Source organism: Salminus brasiliensis, chromosome 9 (genome assembly GCF_030463535.1).
Source record: "Salminus brasiliensis chromosome 9, fSalBra1.hap2, whole genome shotgun sequence".
NCBI lineage: Eukaryota > Metazoa > Chordata > Actinopteri > Characiformes > Bryconidae > Salminus > Salminus brasiliensis.
In genome coordinates this window covers 30,871,697-30,892,355 of record NC_132886.1, presented here as the reverse complement: position 1 = coordinate 30,892,355, position 20,659 = coordinate 30,871,697, and the positions used below count along the sequence as shown (strand labels likewise).

General features: G+C 41.5%; 2 protein-coding genes across 2 annotated transcripts; one reads left to right on the top strand and one right to left on the bottom strand.

Annotated features, from left to right (window-relative positions):
- The first annotated feature begins 1,000 nt into the window (after positions 1-1,000).
- Positions 1,001-7,433, top strand: tmub1 (transmembrane and ubiquitin-like domain containing 1). The gene is made up of 3 exons (XM_072686929.1): positions 1,001-1,103; positions 5,110-5,670; positions 6,608-7,433. Exons 2-3 carry the CDS (start codon positions 5,156-5,158, stop codon positions 6,957-6,959), a joined length of 867 nt encoding a protein of 288 aa, XP_072543030.1. The 5' UTR covers positions 1,001-1,103; positions 5,110-5,155; the 3' UTR covers positions 6,960-7,433.
- A 3,979-nt stretch (positions 7,434-11,412) lies between these two features.
- LOC140562775 (ubiquitin carboxyl-terminal hydrolase 42-like) lies at positions 11,413-13,729 on the bottom strand. Its single transcript, XM_072688634.1, has 11 exons — positions 13,705-13,729; positions 13,328-13,483; positions 13,130-13,237; positions 12,957-13,044; positions 12,796-12,854; positions 12,558-12,628; positions 12,390-12,463; positions 12,171-12,279; positions 11,903-12,043; positions 11,695-11,789; positions 11,413-11,539 (listed from the first exon to the last, which is right to left on the bottom strand). Exons 1-11 carry the CDS (start codon positions 13,727-13,729, stop codon positions 11,413-11,415), a joined length of 1,053 nt encoding a protein of 350 aa, XP_072544735.1.
- Positions 13,730-20,659: the final 6,930 nt, after the last annotated feature.

The following is a 20,659-nucleotide window of genomic DNA, read 5'->3' as shown; positions in this document are numbered from 1 at the left end:
TTGCTTTAGCACTTAACTCAGTTACCAAATTCTGTTTGTGAGACGCGTACATGAGGGCGTACAGTGGTTTCCATTAAGAGGATGCACCCTGGATGGGTTTTCACAGGATCTGATGAGCCTACTTAAAGCAGCATTATACAATAATTTGTCTTGTTTGCTAATGGGCTCCCTGCACAGCTGGAGGGGACCAGTGCAACCCTCATGGACCGTAGTACACCTGCATTTGTTGACAAGCCGAGAGATAAAGAACCATAAAAAAAGCATGTAGACTGACATGGTAGATTAATATTACAGGATTAAACACAAATAAGACTCTGGTTACACAGTGTTATGCAGTTCTCGTAAGAGGTCTCATGCAACTCCATCAAATTCCTGCCCAGAGTGGGAATGAGCAAAGCATCATTCTCCCCAATACAAATTAGTGAGGTATCCAAATAATTTGTATTAAAACTTAAACTATTACTTTAAGGTAAAAATGTCTTTGAATTATCCTGCTTTAAGGTAGATAGCAGTCAAATGTGCCTGAGGTTTAACTGATTTTGTAAGTATTTATGAAAGAGGCACTTTAAATTTTGTTAACAGATCAGATTGACAACATAATGGGATTTAGTTTAAAATAGCTACATTAATCCAAATCCAAAGACAACATCTAGTAAATTCAAGATTTAGAAAGTAAAAAATAATTATCACCCCCATGTGTTTTTATTTTTATTTTTGACAACCTCTGAAACCTCTGGAGGCGAGCTAGCTAGCTAGCTACATTTAGCTAGCTACATGAGGTAGAATTTAAATATGGACGCTGAACTTTTCAGGAGGTTTCTGGATAAAATGTTAACGTTAACAGTCACAGTTAAACTGCTAATGTATGCAGCAGGTCTGAGCGCCATTTCAATTCATTTGTCAAATTAAATAGCTAAATTAAAAGGCTTGGATACGGCGCGTTTTCTGCGAGGTAGGACTTTTATTTTGTCGCGTGAAGTGCGTTCTGTCCACCGGAAAAGATCGGTTGGTGTTGATGCGGCCAGTCTGCCCGCAAGCTAAAAGCAAATATAAAAGTAACGCGGAACAAATCATGTACCATCATGCGGTGTAATATGTCAATAGTAAGTATTTGCTCGGCGCCTCGAGACGAAATCTTTTATGGTAATATCTTTGTTCTATCTGTTGAAATCCCGCATTTATCGACTCGAGCTGAAGATCCATCTCAGTGTTGGGAGTTGTGCTTGCTAAGCTCGCTAGCTCTGAACAGTTGTGCTCTTGTCCAGCGGCCGCTGGGTTAGCTCACCTGTTCAGGTTCGTGACTTCATAGCTAGCTAACTAGCTGGCTATATAACCTGTAACCGCCAGCCTGAAATAGCCAGGCCCTCGAGGATGGGCAAAACGAAGATTAATGGATGTTTAAAAAAGTCCAGGTTGGACTAAATAAGGTTGCTGTCCTCAATAGAAAGTCGTTTAGTAGCGGCTCGTTATCTGACTAGCTCGTTTGTTTTATAAGTTGTCATTTCTCGTCCGTTGGTCTGTTTCGTTAACTGTGCTGATAACCCAGGACTCGGTGGTTTAGATGGGAACCGAGGACGACAACCTTTAGCTAGCTAACTTGCCTGTAACAGTTAACGTGCCTTATCTGTAACCATAAGGGGCTTAGGCAACTCTCTCTACCATATGTGTGCAAAGCTGTTAGCTGTGTGGTGGTGATTTGGGTGGTTTTAATATTCAGCAGTTCATAGCTATGCTTGGGTTATGGGTGGTAAATATTGTAATAATATTGTCACTGTTATGCAAAAACCTCCAAATCTCCAAAATGTCAAGTTTACAGGAGGAGGAAAAACCTTGAAGTCAGTTATAAGGTTTTACTCCAGGTTATTTTGGAGCATTTCTATTGGTCCATTCATCATGAAATTTTGACACAATGTCAAGAACAACAGCCAGATTCACATCGTCATCGCATTGGAAATCAACAAGAATGAAGGTGTAAGGTGTTTGCGTGATGGTGATGGGGGCAGTGGTGGCTCAGCGGTTAGAGCTCTGGGCTGTCGATAACAGGGTTGTGGGTTCGATTCCCGGGCTCGGCAAGCTGCCACTGTTGGGCCCTTGAGCAAGGCCCTTTACCCTCTCTGCTCCCCGGGCGCTGGAGTTGGCTGCCCACCGCTCTGGGTGTGTGTGTACTCACTGCCCCTAACACATGTGTGTGTGTGTGAGTGTGTGTTCACTACCAGATGGGTTAAATGCGGAGGACACATTTCGCTGTACGGTGTACAGTGACAAATACGTGCACCTTTAACCTAACCTTTAACAATTATTTTCATTGTGGTGATGGGTTGCATGGCTGTACACTTTTCTGAGTGTATCGTGGATTGTTCTGGGCACCGTTGATCATTCTTTAGAAATATATTAGTATTGGTAAAGCCAATGAACCCTACTGTACTGATGATTTAGACCCATTATAAGGTCTGTAAACAACAACAGTGCATTTTTGGTATTTGTGTCATTTTAACAGTAACCAGTACCTAATGAGCATTGGTTTATTTCGTTATTAGCGGTGTAACAGGACACAGAAGTCACAGCTTGGTTCTCACCACGGTTTGGACATCACAGTTCAGTACAGGTTTAGTACAGTGTGGGGGGAAAAAGGGCCTTTTATTTATTTTGGATAGACATTAAAGCAAGTTACAGTCTGTTTAATTCTGAGGTCTGTGCAGCCTGTAATTACATTTACCTGTGAGACATTTAGCAGATGCTCTTATCCAATAATCGATTATACAGTGCAGTGTAAACTTGCTTAGATCATATTTTTACATAGTGGGAATAAAACTGAAAACATTTTATGTAAAAGAGCAAAATAAATACAATTATATAATAAATTGGTGGTTGGTGTGGTGCAACCGATAACACCACTACCTGCCACTGCACTACCACAATATGTTGGAGACTGGTGTTCGGTTTCCGGTCTGGGTGACTGTGCTGCACTACACCAATTAGAGTCCTTGGGCAAGACTCCCAAAATGTAAGTTTTGTAATTCGCTCTGGATAAGAGCGTCAGCTAAATGCTGTAAATAAATATAAATTGACAAGACAAGACACAGATGGATTTTGGCTTCTGCTGTGAGCACATGTACCCCGAGCGATGGGCAGCCATTACTGCGGCGCTCGGGGAGCAGGGAGGGTGAAGGACCTTGCTCAAGGGCCCAACAGTGGCAGCGTGCCGAGCCTGGGTAACGAACCCACAACCCTGTCATCAATAGCCCGGGGCTCTAAACGCTGAGCACCACATGGAATAAAATAGCACACACCACATAGAATGAAAAAAGAATGACATTTGCATTAGGAGTGTTTCCAATTAGGCTGTATTTAAACATACAAAGCATTAATTCAACCTTCCCGAGGGAAAAATATCAGTGTGAGAAAGCAATATGGGAAAAATATTCTTCACAGTACCAAGGGTGTAATGGTACACAAAAGCCACGGTTCCCACGGTGGTTTGGACCTCACGGTTCATAGTTTGGTTCGAGTTTAGTACAACAAAAAAACCTAGGTTTCTTTTCATTTCATTCGTGCAAGTGAACGTTTGTTCCATCTAGTGCTGCATACTCACCCCCGAGATACTTCATAAGGTAGTTAGGTAGTTTGTAGACAGACTGTAGTGTGTAAACATTAGTATGTTCAAAAATGCAGGCACATCGTCCTCCAATCCGCCATGATTTCTGATGCCATTAAAATAAGATGTTCAAAGCCAGAATATCAGTGAAATACCTGGTTTTCAGTAGTTTCAACCATAAGAAATCAAGAATAAAGAAAGATGAAAACGAATGCCTCACAGGCTAATGAGTCACACTCTACATATGGCAGCGCCAGGCAGAAAGGCAAAGGAGAGTTTAAAGTATCTGAGTTGCATGTGCACTCGTAAAATGATAACTGCATATACGATGCATTCTCTTTGCGGCTGCGAGCTATGAACCAGGAGCCACATCGCATTTTTGTCGTGCAAGTAATGCCATTTTAAACATGTTTCTTCACTGTTAACTTCCTATTGAACTGTCTAAAATTATGTTTTTTGCAGTGGAACATGCAGCTGGTCAGTGTTCTTTAACTACTGATCATATCTGTATAACAATGTTATTGTTCTCAGTTACGATGTTATTGTAATTTCAACCTCTTTTGCAAAACCTTAGCAAAACTAAATATAGTGATGCATGTTGTTTTGTTACTTCTTAACATTTATATGATCTATATATATATTATATTATATGTTGTTTTATATTGCTTTAGATTCTTTTTAAAATTATAAAATGGAACAGCCTTTTGGTTTTGGGAGCGCAGTTAACTATGGTGTTTAACCAGTTGTGACTTGCTAGTCCAGACTTTGCAGCAGTGAATATTTTTTTTGGCAGCGAGTCGCTCATGCTACTACTAACCATAATCAAGCAGAAAAAGAGGCCGGTTTAAACAGTAAAAAGTCTGCCACTACAATTTATAAGTTTTCCACTCTGTAAAGCAGTTCCACATTTCAGAGTTTAAAGTGCTTTTGTTATCTTCTATAAACATCTCTCCCTGCGGCAGGCTGTGACCGTTTATGGTAGAAATAAAGGATCGGAGGTGGATTGGGCTGAAAAGCCGATAATCAATCCATCCAAATATGTCAGGATTGGCCCAACCCACTGGATTTGAAAAGGACATTTTTTGCCATGTCACCCACCCTATCCTGAGTGAGTGTATCCTTAAAACACTCATGGAAGTTAATCATAAGCAGAAAATAGCTTAAGCGTCCTCCTCAAAAAGCCTGATTAATGTTTAGAGGTTAAACCACATGCAGCCATTTGTCTCGCTTTAGAAGATTAGCTGCAAAAAATGCTGACCCAGATCAAGACATGAGTAGAGCTTTTAATTTGTGCAACCAAAAAAAATAAATAAATAAAGCAGTGCCCATGTTTACTGCCTCACTCCCTCTATTGAAAATGTGGCGCTACTCTATGGTTACATTTTCTATATGTTTCTAGAGTTTCTATATGATCACAAGTCTGGATATTCAGTTAAATCTATGAGTGCTTGTCAGTTGTACAGTAAAGTTCTGTTGTTTTTTTTTTTGTTTTTTTTCTGTTCTCTATCCTGTAGGTGCCTAGTTTGACGTTGCCTTAGTCCCAGGACACAGCAGTCCAGGATGGCTCTGATAGAGGGCGTGGGTGACGAGGTCACTCTGCTCTTTGGAGTGGTGTTCCTGGTGCTGGTCCTTGTCCTGGCCTGGATCTCCACGCACACCGCCGAGCCTCCAGAGCACCTCCTCTCTTCCAGCCCGGCATCCGCTGCTCCCTCTTCAGAGGACGAGAGCCAGGAGCCTCTCCCCACCAGTGACATCACCTCGCCATCCCATGGCCTGAGGGAGGACGGGAAGGCTGAGGCTGAGGCTGAGGCTGAGAGACGGGACGATGGCCACGGCTCAGAGGATGGAGTAGATGGAGGCCTGCTGGGCGCGGATGGTCTGAGACACCGAGAGGCAGCAGGGCCTTCACTTACCACGCAGCCACCAGCTAGTGCCTCAAGCTCAACACAACCCACCCCTTCTGAAGACATGCCCAACGACACAGAGAGAAACATGGTGCTGAGGCTGAAGTTCCTGAATGACACGGAGCGAGTAGCGCAGGTCAACCCAGAGGACACCATTGGCTACATTAAAAGGTAGTTGGGTGATAATAATGATATACTTTGCTACTTTACTTTACTTTGGAATATTTAGCTGAAAGCAAATATTTTGCCATTCCAAAATGCAAATCATCTTCATTTCAGACATTCTTTACTTGATTTACTTTGCATGTGTATTTTGGATGATTGTCTTTTCCGCTTGTGGTCCTGGACTGTTGCCCTTACATTCATCTGTAAAAGGTTTTGATTATTTTGATAATCAGTGTTGCTGAAACTATCCACTTTTGTCTCATCTGTCAATAGAACATTTTCCTGGAAGCATTGAGTAATCTAGGTGGTCTGAATTTTCTCCATTTGTAGTTTTTCTAACCATGGATTGATGTCTGTAGCAAAGCTTTTCTAGCCATTCTAACTTCATGCATCTCTGTAATGTGTATTCTGAGGTCTTCTGAACAAAGCACCTGTGGAACTCACACTTCCAGTCTCATCTCCTGAAACATCATTTACCAATTAGCTCTTGGAAAGTTTCACTTACTTTTTATAGCCTGCACTGTGGATATTTACTTGATGTGCTCAATGAACATGTACAGTACAACTGTTTGTGTTTTTAGTTTAGCTACAATGCATTAGACTAGAATAATGACTTGGAGAATGACCAAATCTCATTTTATGAGTAATCAGTGCAAAAGTCCAGTTAATTTGTTTACGCTCCTTGCAACTCAACATAAAATCTGGTAAAGAATATCAATGTGGTATCAAATGTAAGAACAACTTCCCTCCTCTGTCTAAAGTGAAGGGGGGCAGTCCAAATAGTCCAAATAGATGAAAGATCACCTTTTTAACATGTTGGTCAGTCATCATGGTGTGTATTAAGTGTATGTGTGTTTTCATAATTTTTTTGTATCCCACTCTGACCTGCAACTGTGTGTGTGTGTGTGTGTGTGTTTGTGTGCACGCATGCTTATTCATGTAGGACCTACTTTGCTGGCCAGGAACACCAGGTGCGGCTGATCTACCAGGGCCAGCTCCTCCAGGACGACACCCAGACCCTGTCCTCTCTGAACCTGGCCGATAACTGCGTCCTGCACTGCCACATCTCGCAGCACGCCACCCGGGCAATGCCGGCAGGCACCCGTGCCGCGGACCAGGTGCACGTGGCACTGAACGTGGGCAGCCTGATGGTTCCACTGTTTGTGCTCATGCTGTCTGTGCTGTGGTACTTCCAGTTCCAGTACCGCCAGTTCTTCACTGCACCTGCCACTGCCTCTCTAGTGGGCATCACCATTTTCTTTAGTTTCGTCGCGTTCGGGGTGTACCGCCGTTGATGGGTAGTTTGACTTGACACACACAAACACACACACACACACACACTCATACACATATTCTTGCACTAGCACACCAGCGCCAGTGTCTATTGCTTCTGGGATATCTGGACTCTAGGGTTGTTTGAAGGCTGCAATTTTTTTTTTCCCTTCACTGTTGTCATTTTCATCTGCATCAAGTTTATGCTTGTCACAGATAGAAATGTGCTATATATTTAATTTTTAATTTTTTTAGAACCGCTCATTGTGCCTATCCTAATATTTCCTCTCATTTTTGGGTTTGCAGGCTGCCGGTGTGTAGCCGGCGCTTGGTTGTAGGAGGGTTTGTGGTTTGATAGTCACATGACTGACTATCTTGCACTGTTGCAGAGCAGGCAGCGCTGCTGATGTATGTTGGGACTATTGAAGTACTTTGTGTAAAAACAAAAAAAGGCTTTTGAAACAAGGAAATAATCTATTAAATCATTCTTTTATTTATCAGCGACTGATGTCTTTTCTAAAGTAACTGATTCAGAATATACTCCAATGTGTCTTACTTGTTTATATGTAATACTATAGTGTCGTTCCAGTCACTATTGAAAAAGTGTAAGTATGAAGGGCTGTAAAGATTCATTCTTCAACCGCATTTTGCCTCTGCAGTATTGTTTTGCAAGTGGGGTATTTCACAAAGTAGAGTTTTTCTGTTTTCCAGATCACGTGCGCCTAAAATTCTGTTAAATGCAGAAAGGAAAAAGAGCAGTCCTATTGGTTATCTATGCATTCATCATCATATCTTTTTCTTTCTGACCAGTATTGTGTTGGGTCTAGAACCTACCCAGGCTCATTGGTCACAAGGCAGGAATACCCTCTGGGCAGGGAGTTTTTGGGAGCCACAGAACCTAGAGGAAACCCACATGGACACGATAAGAATACACCAAACTTGTCACAGACAGTGAACAGCAATGGATAGATCCCACAATCCCAGGCCCCTGGAGCTGTGCCACTCACCTACTGGACAATTTTGCATTAATTTACTCATGTTACTGAGCAACTCAGATAAAGATTTCATGAAGTTGACCCAGACTTAATCCTTTGCAGTAACTATGGTTAGGGTTAGGAGCAGAAGCTGGGGAGTAGGCAGATGTGGCAAGTAACAAAGTATTTACTGCCTGTTAATGTACTATTTAAGTGTTTTATGTGAGTATGGTAATGCATCTGATATCAAAGAGAGCCTACAGCTCCTATGAACACACAATTTCAGAAATCTACTGACCGTGAGCATCCTTCTATTTCTGGACAGGGACATTAGAAACCCAGCTTTTTGGTGTTTTAAGTCTTTAGGTAAAGGATTTTACCTTTTAATGCAACCATGATGTGAGCTCTGTAGTGATGTCGCACTGGAGTGCATGATAAACTATACTTGAGTATTTCTGTCACTTAATTCCTTTCACTTCTACTCCCTACATTTATAAAATGGGCTTTAAATGTTTTATAATTGTACAGTTTTTAATCTGTTAAAAACTCTGAATCTGTTAAAGCTTTGGTTTGTATTTAATGCAATGAACCGCATTGACGCTGAACCTCCAACTGCATATAGGTGAAGACTGCGTATCGCAAATGGGCCCAGTATCTTTCCGTCAGCTTTCTGAGTTCTGTAAGTTGTGAAGAGGGGCCTCCATGAGCCTTGGGCGCCCATGACGCCATCGGCTGTTCTTTCTGGATCACTTTTGGTAAGTACTGAGCAGATTTGTTTTAATGCTTGTCCATTTTTCGTTCCTTTTAACACCTAACCTTCAAGAACTGACTGTTCACTTTCTGCGTAATATATCCCACCCCTTAAAAGATGCCACTGTAGGTGAAGGTAATTAATGCTTTCTCATTTTTTCTGTAAGTGGTGTGAATGTTATGGTTGATTGGTGTTTGTAGTTATGTGAAAAAAATAGACACCAAAGAAAACCCTTCATTAAAAAAAAAAAAAAAAAACAACAAAAAAAAACAGTGAGTGAATGGACCCAACCAAATCATTGAATTCAGGTGTTACACTCAATTCCATGGCCACAGGTGTGTAAAACCAAACACCTAGGCATGCAGACTGCTTCTACAAACATTTGTGAAAGAATGGGTTGCTTTCAGGAGCTCAGTGAATTCCAGCATGGTACAGTGATAGGATGCCACCTGGGCAACAAGTCCAGTTGTGAAATTTCCTCGCTACTAAATATTAAACTGTGAACTGTCTGTGGTATTATAACAAAGTAGAAGCGATTGGGAACGACAGCAATTCTATGCCATGTAAAATAACAGCAGGTTTAGCGGATGCTGGGATGCATTGTGCACAGAGGTTGCCAACTTTCTGCAAAGTCAATCGCTGCAGACATCCAAATTCCATGTGGCCTTCAGATTCCCTCAAGAACAATGCATAGAGAGCTTCATGGAATGGGTTTCCATGACCGAGCAGCTGCATCCAAGCCTTACCAAGCGCAATGCAAAGCATCGGGTGCAGTGGTGTAGAGCATGCCGCCACTGGACTCTAGAGCAGTGGAGACATGTTCTCTGGAGTGATGAATCACACTTCTCCGTCTGGCAGTCCAAAGGACAAGTCTGGGTATGGCGGTTGCCAGGAGAACGGTACTTGTGTGACTGCATCCTGCCAAGTGTAAAGTTTGGTGGAGGGGGGATCATGGTGTAGGATTGTTTTTCAGTAGTTTGGTTCGGCCACTTAGTTCTAGCGCAAGGAGCTCTTAATACGTCAGCATAACAAGAGAGGGCCATTAAGACATGGATGAGTGAGGGGTTGCAGATTGGTTAAGGGGTAGGAGAGCCTTAGATATTGGAGTTAGATTTAGGGTGGGTATAGGCTAAAGGCTTGGAGCTAGGAATAGGAGAACCTTAGACTTTGAAGCTGGGATTAGGGTTGGTATAGGTTTATGGCTTGGAGCTAGGGATAGGAGAACCTTAGACTTTGGAGCTGGGATTAGGGTTGGTATAGGCTTAAGGCTTGGAGCTAGGGATAGGAGAACCTTAGACTTTGGAGCTGGGATTAGGGTTGGTATAGGCTTAAGGCTTGTAGCTAGGGATAGGAGAACATTAGGCTTGGGAGTTATGTTTAGGGTTGCTATAGGCTAAGAGGCTGGAGTTAGGTTTAGGGTTAGGATAGTCTTATATCCTCTACACATCAGAAGAGGATAGGGAGAGATGGAAATAAAGGAAGGGTGATAAACAGTGAATTCTAATACTCCAATGGAAAATTTTGCTCAGCTTTTACTTTCTGAAACTAATTGCAGTTGTTCTCTGGCTGATCTTCTCAGATATGATGGGTTCTTCATGCCCAGCTGTTTGCGAGCCTCCATAAAAACAGTCCAGTCTGTTTAAAGAAGGAATTCTGTCCTTAAGCTATCTTTTATAATGTTGATTGGGGTGGTGTGTGTTATTCTGTAGAGCGGAGTTGAACTCCACAGCCTCTTGGGATTGACATTATCTTTGGGATGAGTTCATCCGACATCAGTACCTGATTTATTCACCGAGCAGCCATTTCATTAAAACCACCTCCTTGTTTCTGCACTCATTGTCCATTAGATCAGCTCCACTTCCCCCTTAGTGGTTCTGTAATTCCAGACTGTAGTCCATCTCCTTTCAGCTCCAAGTGACTGACCACCACAGAGCAGAGAGTAATTGGGTTGTGGGTCATCCTCAGCACTGCAGTGACACTGCTGATACAAATGGATCATACACAGCAGTGCTTGCTCTGGTCCGAGTTTGATGTGTGCTTTCTTAGTTTACAGTAGGAGATGCTAGGCCAACTATGCTAACAAACACTGCTTCATGGAAAAGCTACATAGTCAACGTTCTTGATATGCAGCATAAAGCCATATCCTGACGGTTCTTAAACTGGTCTTATATTATTTTAAGAGACCGTTTCACAAAGGCATAAAGTGTTCATTAGTAATATGAGCTGATATAGAGACTATAGAGATTGTTTGATATGTACTGTATATTTAATATTATGGGCTAGTTTTAGCTTCTGGTGGATAGGTGGTAAGAAAATGTGATGGTAAGAAACATGGAGGCCGTGGTCAAAATGATACTGTTTATTACAGGTCCAAGCTCGTCTCTGTGGATGAGCTCTTATGGTAGCCCCCCTTTCTGTGCTCGTTTGGACATGTCCCCACACTGCTACGAACTGGTCCATCCATATTTTGAATGGATGAGCTCTCCATCACACATCCGCTCTCCAGAACATCCACTGTCTGGGATCACTTTGCTCCATATGTGCTCTTCTGGACGCCCCCTTAGCCGGATGAACTCTTTTGGACCTACACAGTCCGAGCCCATGTGAGTCAGGATAAGCTCTCCTGAGTGCCCCCATTCTGAGCTCTCTCTATGTGGATGAGCTCTCGTGGCGGTCCTGTTTTCGTCTGGATGAGCCCTGTTGTAAGGCCATAGTCTGAGCTATTTTCTGTTCTGATGAGCTCTCATGGACCTATACAGTCCGAGCTCGCCTCAGTCTGGATGAGCTCTGTGTGGCTCCATTCCGAGCTCGTTTCCGAGCCGAAGAGCTCTCCTGGACATCTTCATCACGGTCACGCTTCTGTGCTGGGTTTGGTGACCTGCAGATCATGAAGGTCAAAGTAGTTCTTTAAGAGTCGTCGCAGAGCCAGCATGATCTGCCCTTCATTTACTTTCATTAGATCAACCGAATGAATCCATAACCAGGGACTGAACCCACAAAATCCCTCCATAATAACTGAAATCAGACAGTCACCTGATGTAGAAGAGCAGATATGCTTTCTGCTTCAGGAAGCTTTCACTACTGGACACCGACTCGTCATCCATCTTATACCAACGTCCATCGCTGGCCTGAAAAAACAGATGATGGTCCAAAAGGTCAGTGTTGTTCTGGGTGTTTAGGTGTGTAAGCAGAGCAGGTAGTCAGGTAGTGTGTTGTGGATAAGTGCAGGGTGGTGTGTGACCTTGACGTGGCTAAAGAAGTGTCCATTGTCGGCGGAGCAGCCAGAGTGGACCAGCACCCCATACAAATGGTATAGCTCCGGTGCTCCGCTGGGATGGGCCATGAAGGGCCTCATATTCAGGACCTCTGGGTACCTCACGTACTGCACAAAGAAGAAGAGGAGGAAATTCCTCAGGTCATTTGAAGAGCTTTTAAATTTCACTGCTGTAAACATCAACAACTGCAGCGTTCAAGAGATACAGTACAGTTTAAAGCACTGCAGCATTTACCTTTGTGTTTTTCCTCCTGCGCCTGTCAACACGCTTCAGTCTGAGGACCAGCACGTTGGACAGGTCCTGAAGCGCCATGTCTTTGGAGACCTGACAGGTCCTCTGACATCTGCGAGCACAAGGAGAGATCTGAGTGAGTCGAACACGACAGCAGAAGCTTGTTCATTCTGACTCAAGTGAAGAAACCATGCTGACGCTGTGCTCTGTGTGCAGACATACTTCCAGCATCTATAGCCAGACTTTGTACGGGACTGGAAGTGCCGCCTGAGAGCCTGGCGGACACTGTCAACGTCCTGCAAGACAGAGAGGAAGAACTCCGAAATCTAATATCTCTGATGTGAATTCACTCTGAACGAATACAGATGAGTTTAAGCAAGTGTGGAATACCTCAATGCTCAGAGTGATGTCCTTGTAGGACCTCACGTCATTAGACCTTGTGCCGCAGCTCTGACACGTGGCTGTAAAACGATACAGAAGAGCAGTGATTAAAGCATAAAAGAGGGAATGAAGAAGACTGAGCACAATGTTGCCATTAAAAGACTCATATCTTGGAATTTGAAGAGTTAAGAAGAGCTAGGAACTCAGAGGACTTCACAACATGTGCGTGTTTGTGTGTGAGACTCACTTGTAGCCTGGAGGCGGCCTTCAAAGAGGACAGAGGCGTCCACTCTCTGTCCGTTGAGGCTGAGGAGAATGGGACAGTATAAGCAGGTCAGAATAGCCGTTTAGAGTCCAGCCTTCTGTGTTACAGTTATGTTACACCGAGTCTCATGAGAATGGACGCACCTGCAGCTCTGCTCCATGGCCTCCACAGTGGCCTTCAGGAACTTATGAGCGTCCTCTGCGACCCCAAGTCTGAACTGCTCCCCGGTCACTGTAGCAGTGATGCACACTCATAAGATTGGCTGAGACACTAAAGAGCCTTTAATCAGCTCAGAGTTCAGAGCTCCTTCACTCACAGTTCAGCTGGCTGAGCACAGCGTCAGGCTGAACCACGCAGCCTGGGTTGGCCAACACCTGCCAGACATGCTCCTCCATCGTGCACATCATGCAGAATCGCTCCTGACCTGTGGAGGAAGAAGGGTCAGAGGTTTGTTCAGAGTTCAGCTGAACGTGTGACGCTTAGTTCGAGAAACAGATCAGAATGCTGGACCTACACGTTCTGGAGTGTTCTCCACCCAGCAGGTAGTTGGCCAGGGGAGGTGTATAGGTAAGGCACTGGAGAACGGAGTTGGCGTAGCAGACGCTGTCCACGTTTTCCAGGCCTGCACCGACTGGAATGAAATAACTCCACTTCAGTTCAACACAACCATCTGCAAAGAAGAGCACCTGAAGTGAGGAAACCTCCTCACAGAGCTCAGGACTTCCTCACTGCTTCAGCAATGGACAGTTTTTATGACCGCAGGTGCAGGACTGCTAAAGGCCTCATCTCCAGTGAAGCCCATTAAGACCAGAGAGAAAACTTTCTAACTCAGGCTTCAGCTTTACAGATAACTGCCTTTCCTTGGTCAGGGCTTTCCTCTGGAGGTCTTACCTGGTGTGTTTATGGTACCGTCCATGTCTCTAATGGTGGGCACTGAACTGATATTAGAGTTCGCTGTAGAAAAAAAAGCTCACTGTTGAAGTTCTGTGAGGAAAGAGCACAGATAGACTAACTGTAAGAGCACCCTGCACTCACACTAATCTGACTGAGGTGAGTTGTTCTTAATTAGCATTCACAACATAGGAGCTCAAATCTCAACATTAGAATATATGATATTTCCAACATGTACATTATATGTTCAAATGTTTGTGGACACCCCTTCTAATGAATGCATTCAGCTACTATAAGTTGCACCTATTGCTGATCCAGATGTGCAAATGCACATACTCACAGCTTGTCTAGTCTGTAGTAGTATTGCCAATACATTAGGACTCTGTTGGACTCTCTTTATCTCTCTCTATATATATCCAAAATTCCCATATATATAAATATATTTATCTCTGCCCACTATGTTACACTTATTCACTATGACGAGCGTTAGTGATGACAGGAGAACCAATAATGTTAATAAATATCTGTATGATCCATATATTACACATATGTGTTCAATATACAACATATATGTTCAAGTATTTTTTAAAAATGTGCCCAGTCCTTTGATATATGTGGATATATGGCTATATATCCTAATGTAATATTATTATTTATTTTTAGTTTTATAGTCATATTATATTCATCAATATTTAATATCTAATTTATGTTTTAGATGTGTGCAGCTGCTGTATATTCAGGTCTATTCAGCCTTAAAACCAACAACAGTGAAGCCTCTGACTGTTCAATATTAATCCCTTCCTAATTTTTCCACTCCAACAAATCCTCCATTCCCACACACACACACACACACACCTCTATCTGTGTGTGTGTAAGGGGGTTATTAATAATCTGACAAATTATTTGATCGCTTTCATTCACACTTTCTAATTCCGCCTCAAGCGCTGCTGCAGAGCCGCTATTCCGTCTGCAGAGGGCGCCAAAACCCCACGTTTTCATCCTTAATCTGTACAGAGGTTCTAATAACGGTTTTATGGTTCTTTTTCGGGTCCTAAGTACATATAAGTACAAGTAAGACATGGTTCTCCTCTACAGGTCCTACCTTGCTCTCCTGTTTATCGTGTTTATGAGAGTTCTCGGAATTGACCAGGTGTTTTATACTCGAGCTGCATTGTGATGTTCACGTTTACATGTGTGACGTCACTGCAGCCGCAAAGCCCAGAGAGAGAGTGTTCAGCGTGATGGTCGCTCGACCCTTGAAGAATGGTCATTTTATCAACCTTAAGAACCCACTGAAGAAGACAGTGTTTTTAATGTTTTGGCTGATCTACTGTGGATCTGAATCTTATCAATATGCAGAAAACTTCTGTAATTGTTACTAATCATTTATTGACTCTAACAAACTTTGACTCACATTAATATGAGCTTTAGCCCCAACACTTTAGCTATCCACCCGATTAGAGTTGGCTAATCTGAGCCTACACTGTCCAGCCTGAAGGGCTGCGGGGCTGAAGGTAGATGTCTCTCAATAAAGGCATGCAGATTTGTGGGAGGCGCAGTCTCAAATTTTATTTACCATCCAATAACATCCATTATATTCAGTAATCGGACAGTCCAGTGATCTGAACACACCTTTATTATTAAATGAGTCAATATAAACCCATATGAAAAGTGGATACACTCCCAGATAGCCTGCTCATGTAAGCTGGAGTTGAGCGGAGACTCAGCAGATCATCACAGGAACTGCAGTGGAGATGTTCCTGACTGGAGGACTCACAGGCTGAGTGAAATAAGTATTGAACACGTCACCAATTTTCTAGTAAATATATTTGTAAAGGTGCTATTGACATGAAATTCTCACCAGATGTCTGTAACACCCCTTTTAATCCACACATGTAAACAAATCAAACCATAGCCGTCCATAAAGTTATGTGTAATAATGAGAAATGACACAGGAAGTATTGAACACGCTTACTAAAATGAGTTTAATACTTAGTACAAAAGCCTTGGTTGGTGATGATAGATGTCTCCTGTATGGTGAAACTCTCTTCAATTCTTGAGGGTTCAGATGGCTCACAGAAAGGGCTGGCTGACTTTCCCCAAACCTTATGGTACTATTTGTGCTTCTTTATGAATTGAACATTGAAATACACATTTGAACACTGAATACCTCAAATAATGGAGACTATTTGAAATGGAGACATTTAAAACTCTGCAGAATGTAGTCCTGAATCTATGTGAACAGTGCTCTGCTTGAGTTGTGTTGCTAAAAATATATGTCTGCTGAAGGCCTAGGCTGTTGCAGTGCTCCAGAAATGCCCTGGAAACGTTATTAGTGTAGTTTGAATAACCCCCACATATTCATTCAGTAATGCTTTGATACAGACTTAAGCAGCTTTAGGACTTTTTTTAAGTGGATATGTATATTTTATGTTTTTGGACACTTTATCTTGTTCAACTGGTGATACTGTGTGGCCATTTATTTATTAAAAAAAAAGGGGAAAAAGCTGCCTATATATATTTTTTTCTTTCTGTAAAAGTGCAGAATGTGATTTTTGATTCTGTTAATACACTGTTAAATGTATTGATATGTGTTTTTTCAGCAGGTTTCAATTGACACACTACAGTTCACTCATGTATTTCTGTTGCTGTGTACAACAAGCATTTTTAAGTTTTCTAGTGTAAGTAAAAATGTTTTGGTAACTAATTTCAATGCATTTTTTAGTTGGCAAGTCTATCATAAAATTTAGATACTAGATTATGATTACGAATTGGAAAGAAATTTTATGTTGAGGTGATAGTAATTTAAGTTTACCTAACATTTAAGACTTATGTGAACTTTAAATTGTCATTGCAAAGAACAAATCAGCCCTAAAGTTGTACAAAGTTACAAAAGGTAAAAAAAGTTTTTAAGTCACTAAAATGTCTTTACAGTATAGGGTAAGGAGAGACTTCAGCTTTTAAACTGTGGTTAATATTGCTATAACTGCCCCAGGGGTTGAAGCTAAGGGTTAGGGATGGAAAGTCTTTAGATTTGCTGCTGGGATTAGGATTAGGAAAACCTCAGGTTTTGAAGCTTTGTTCAATGTTGCCATAAGATAAAATGGAGTTATGGTTAGGATAGTCTTTAGCTTGGCAGCTGGGATAAGGATTGGAATAAAAATATGGATTGGAGCTAATGATAAGATTAGAACAGCCTTATGCTTTGAACCTATAGTTAATATTGCTAAAAGTTAAAATCTTAAATGCACATTGGGGTTAGAAATAAGAATAGAAATAGGAATTGGTGCTAGGTATGGAGTGAGGACAGCATTTGGCTTTGGAGCTGAGGTAAATGTTGCTAAAGGTTTAGATGCTGGAGTTCGGGTTCAGATTAGTATAGTATTTGGGTTTGCAGCTGGGGTTAGGATCGGAATAGGCATAGGCATTACAGCTAGGAATAGGGTTGGGAGAGCCTTAGGATAATACTGCCTTAGGCTTAGGGGTTGAAGTTAGGCTGTGAGAAAGGAAAGCCAACTTTGATGTAGATTTTGCTATTGGATTAAGAGCAAGGCTTAGGGTTATGAGAGCCTTGGGCTTTGAAGTAAGGGTTAGGGTCAGTACTGCCATAAAGTATTTAGGTATGTTTAGGGTTGTGTTTAAGGTTACAATTTCAGAGTAATTACAACTGTTTCAGTCACATCTGGAACAACAACATCTGCGGTTCCCCGGTCCTGTTCGTGCTGGCTATAAATATGCTGGTAAAGTCAGCAGAGGTGGAGTGTAGAGGTCCACTCACCAAGTCAGGTGTGTGACAGCCCTATATGGACGATCTGATGGTGACCCAAACGGGTTGGAGCATGGCTTAGGTTTAGAATAGGCTCAAGGGTTGTATCTGGGGCCATGGTTGGGAGAGCCTCAGGGTTTGGAGCTAGACTTTAGAAAGGCCTCAAGGATTCAATCTAGGGTTAGGGTTGTTAGAGACTTAGAGTTTAAGACTATTTTTATGGATAGAATAGACTTTATATTATATTATTATAGGGTTATATCTGGGTTAGGGGTTGGAGACTTGTAGTGTTCGTGTAAGTGTTTGTAGGGAGTTAGGGTTTGGGTTAGGGGTTTGAGATCCTTAGAGTTTAAGGTGAGTCAAAGGTGGATTTTTTTTTTCAAGCTTTATGGTTTTCATCTAGGTGTTAGGATTTGTACAGCCTTAAGGGATTGAGGTAAGGTTAGTTTTGTGGGAGCTTTAGGATTTTGAGCTGGGATGAGGGTCAGTATGGCTTTGGAGCATAGAGCTATGCTAAGGGTTCTGGGACCCTGAGCGTTTGAAGCTAGGCTCAAGATTACTAATGGCCTCAGGTGTTATATCTAGCATTACTATAGTGAAATAAAACTACAGCTATGTTGGGTCAGTAATATACAGTGGGTTTGTGTGTGGAATTCAAGCTATTTGAGTAATTTGGTTCCTTTGACCACCTATTTTATACTGGGTGTTTCCTGTCATTGTAAAGTCACACTCCCCCCTCTAGCTGCCATACTTTAAGTGTTCCCTTGTCATGTGTTTTAGTGTTGTAGTTGTTGAGTGTGTTTGCAAATTGGCTGAATGCTGGAGTGATAACTAATGCAGAATTATCAGTTTTCTGTTCACTTCCAGTAAGAACCAAATTAAGTATTGGAAAGTGGATTGAGTGTTTTAATGGAAACATTTTAAATTAATGTTTTAATATACTCTGTGTACATTAGTGAAGCATTTTAATGCATATTATTTTTTTTTGTGAATTTCACTATAAGTTTACAGAATGTAGAATATTTGTTTACAGGCATATGCAGTAGTATATTTGAAGTCTACTTAAGTATATTAAAATAGTTCCTTTTTAATACAGTTAAGTACATTTAACACAATGTTATATGTTGGTACTATTGAATTAAAAGTACAAATACACTTTGGTGCACTGTAGCATAAATGAGATTTGTATACCCAAGTCTACATTTTCTGACTCTAATAGGGTTGGGAGCTATTTTTAGGGTTGTATCTAGGGTTTGAGTTGGGAGAGTCTAAAGAACTGGAAGTAAAGGTAGGGCTTTTAAAGCTTTAGGTTTTTTTATTTATTTTTTATCTATAGTTAGGATTTGAACAGCTTTGGGGGATTGAGGTAAGTTTAGTGAGAGCTCTAGGGTTTGGAGCTAGGAGGATGGCCAGTATGGCTATGGAGCATAGAGCTATGCTATTCGTTCTGAGACCCTAAGGGCTCAAGGGTTGTATGTGGCATTACCTTAGTGGAAAAAACTACACTTAACTGTATTTAAAACATACTGAGCTTTGTTAAATTTATTGTTGTATTTATACTAGCAATTTTATGTCATGAATTTTGTGCATCTTTGTGTTAAGTGTACTTACCTGTACTAAAACGTAACTATTAAAGTATACTTAAGAAGACTTTAAATACATACCTCTGCACACATTATAAATTCAAAGTGAAATTATAACAAATAACATGTGCATTATAACTTCTTCACTATAAAAAAAACAAACATATCAGAAATATACTAAAACATACATTAAAGATGTTTTCATTAAAACACTCCATCCAGTTTGCAGTTGTAGATTTTGTTTTCAATGGAAGTGACATGAAACACTAAAACTGATAGCATAACACAGCATTAGCTATCACTTCAACTATAACATAAAATACTAGGCAATGAACACTTTAGCTTGGTAGCTTGGAAGGTGTTACTTCACAATGATGGTGAGAAAAGGGGGAAAAAGACCCAGTATGCAAATAGGTGGTCCCAGGAACCAATGGATAAGAGTTTTATTCAAATAAGTTTTTATTCCACACATTTAAACACTCAATCCAGTTTTCAACCCTGGATTTTGAAGAATTATTAACAATCCCTACACAATCCCAAATCATCTTTATAAACATTTCCACAAAAAATATCACTTCAACATTTAGCTAACGTGTGGTGGCACAGCAAGTAAAAACTTGCTCTTACAACCTACAACACTGAGGGCAGACTTTTACAACACTATAATCCTGACAACTGAACACTTAGGGGAAGTTATCTTGGCAGGAGTGACAAAACAGCTGACTCAGTTACTGGAACGTTTTAAGAATAATCAAAATGGAAGAAATAGAGACATTAGTAGTATAGTAGTATAAATACAACACACATTTATTCCATATTGATGTTTCATAACAATTCCAGTAACTGAGTCAGCTGTGTTGGGTCAGTAATATACAGTGGGTTTGTGTGGAATACAACCTATTTCCCCCATTGGTTCCTGGGACCACCCATACTGGGTGTGTCGTTCTCCCCCTTCCCTCACCATCAGTGTGAAGTCACTCCCTGAGGCTTCGCTTGTAATCTCTGTAGTGTTGTAGCTGCCTGTTCTGTGTTCAAGGCTATAAGAGCAAGTTACTGCGTTCTGTGCTACTGAGAATGGCTGCAAGTTGGTCAGATGCTGAAATGATAATTAATGCAGACTTGTGTTGTACGATACTGCCAAGTGGTTTCCCTCATCCAACCAAATCATTGCATCCAAGTGTTCTAATCAATTCCGTGTCAACAGGTGTATAAAACCAAGCATTGAGGCAAGCAGACTGCTTCTACAAACATTTGTGAAAGAGTGAATTGTTCTCAGGACCTCAGTGAATTCCAGCATGGTACCATGATAGGTTGCAATCTGTGCAACAAGGCAAGTCTTGAAATTTCATCACTACCAAATATTGTTGTCTTACATCATATTAAACCCTATTTATTAGGAACTGTAAGTCACTTAAGTTCATATGTGTGTGAAGGCAGGCGAGCGAATAGTTTTGGCATCATAGTGTATCAGTGTTTATAAACATGATAATTGTTAATATGTCATTAGGGATGTGAAGGCTTTAGGGTTAGGAGCTACGGATAGGGTTAATAAAGGCTTGTAAGAGTTGTATCTAGGGTTAGGGTTGTGCTAGACTTAGAATTTGAA

What these genes read in the sequence shown, in the direction of transcription:
- tmub1 (XM_072686929.1), top strand. Translation starts at nt 5,156, where the DNA reads ATGGCTCTGATAGAGGGCGTGGGTGACGAGGTCACTCTGCTCTTTGGA. An exon ending in ACCATTGGCTACATTAAAAG is followed by an intron (nt 5,671 to 6,607) that starts GTAGTTGGGTGA and finishes TTATTCATGTAG; the next exon opens with GACCTACTTTGCTGGCCAGG.
- LOC140562775 (XM_072688634.1), bottom strand. Translation starts at nt 13,729, where the DNA reads ATGGACGGTACCATAAACACACCAG. An exon ending in TGGAGAACACTCCAGAACGT is followed by an intron (nt 13,238 to 13,327) that starts GTAGGTCCAGCA and finishes CTTCCTCCACAG; the next exon opens with GTCAGGAGCGATTCTGCATG. An exon ending in AGGCCGCCTCCAGGCTACAA is followed by an intron (nt 12,629 to 12,795) that starts GTGAGTCTCACA and finishes ATCGTTTTACAG; the next exon opens with CCACGTGTCAGAGCTGCGGC.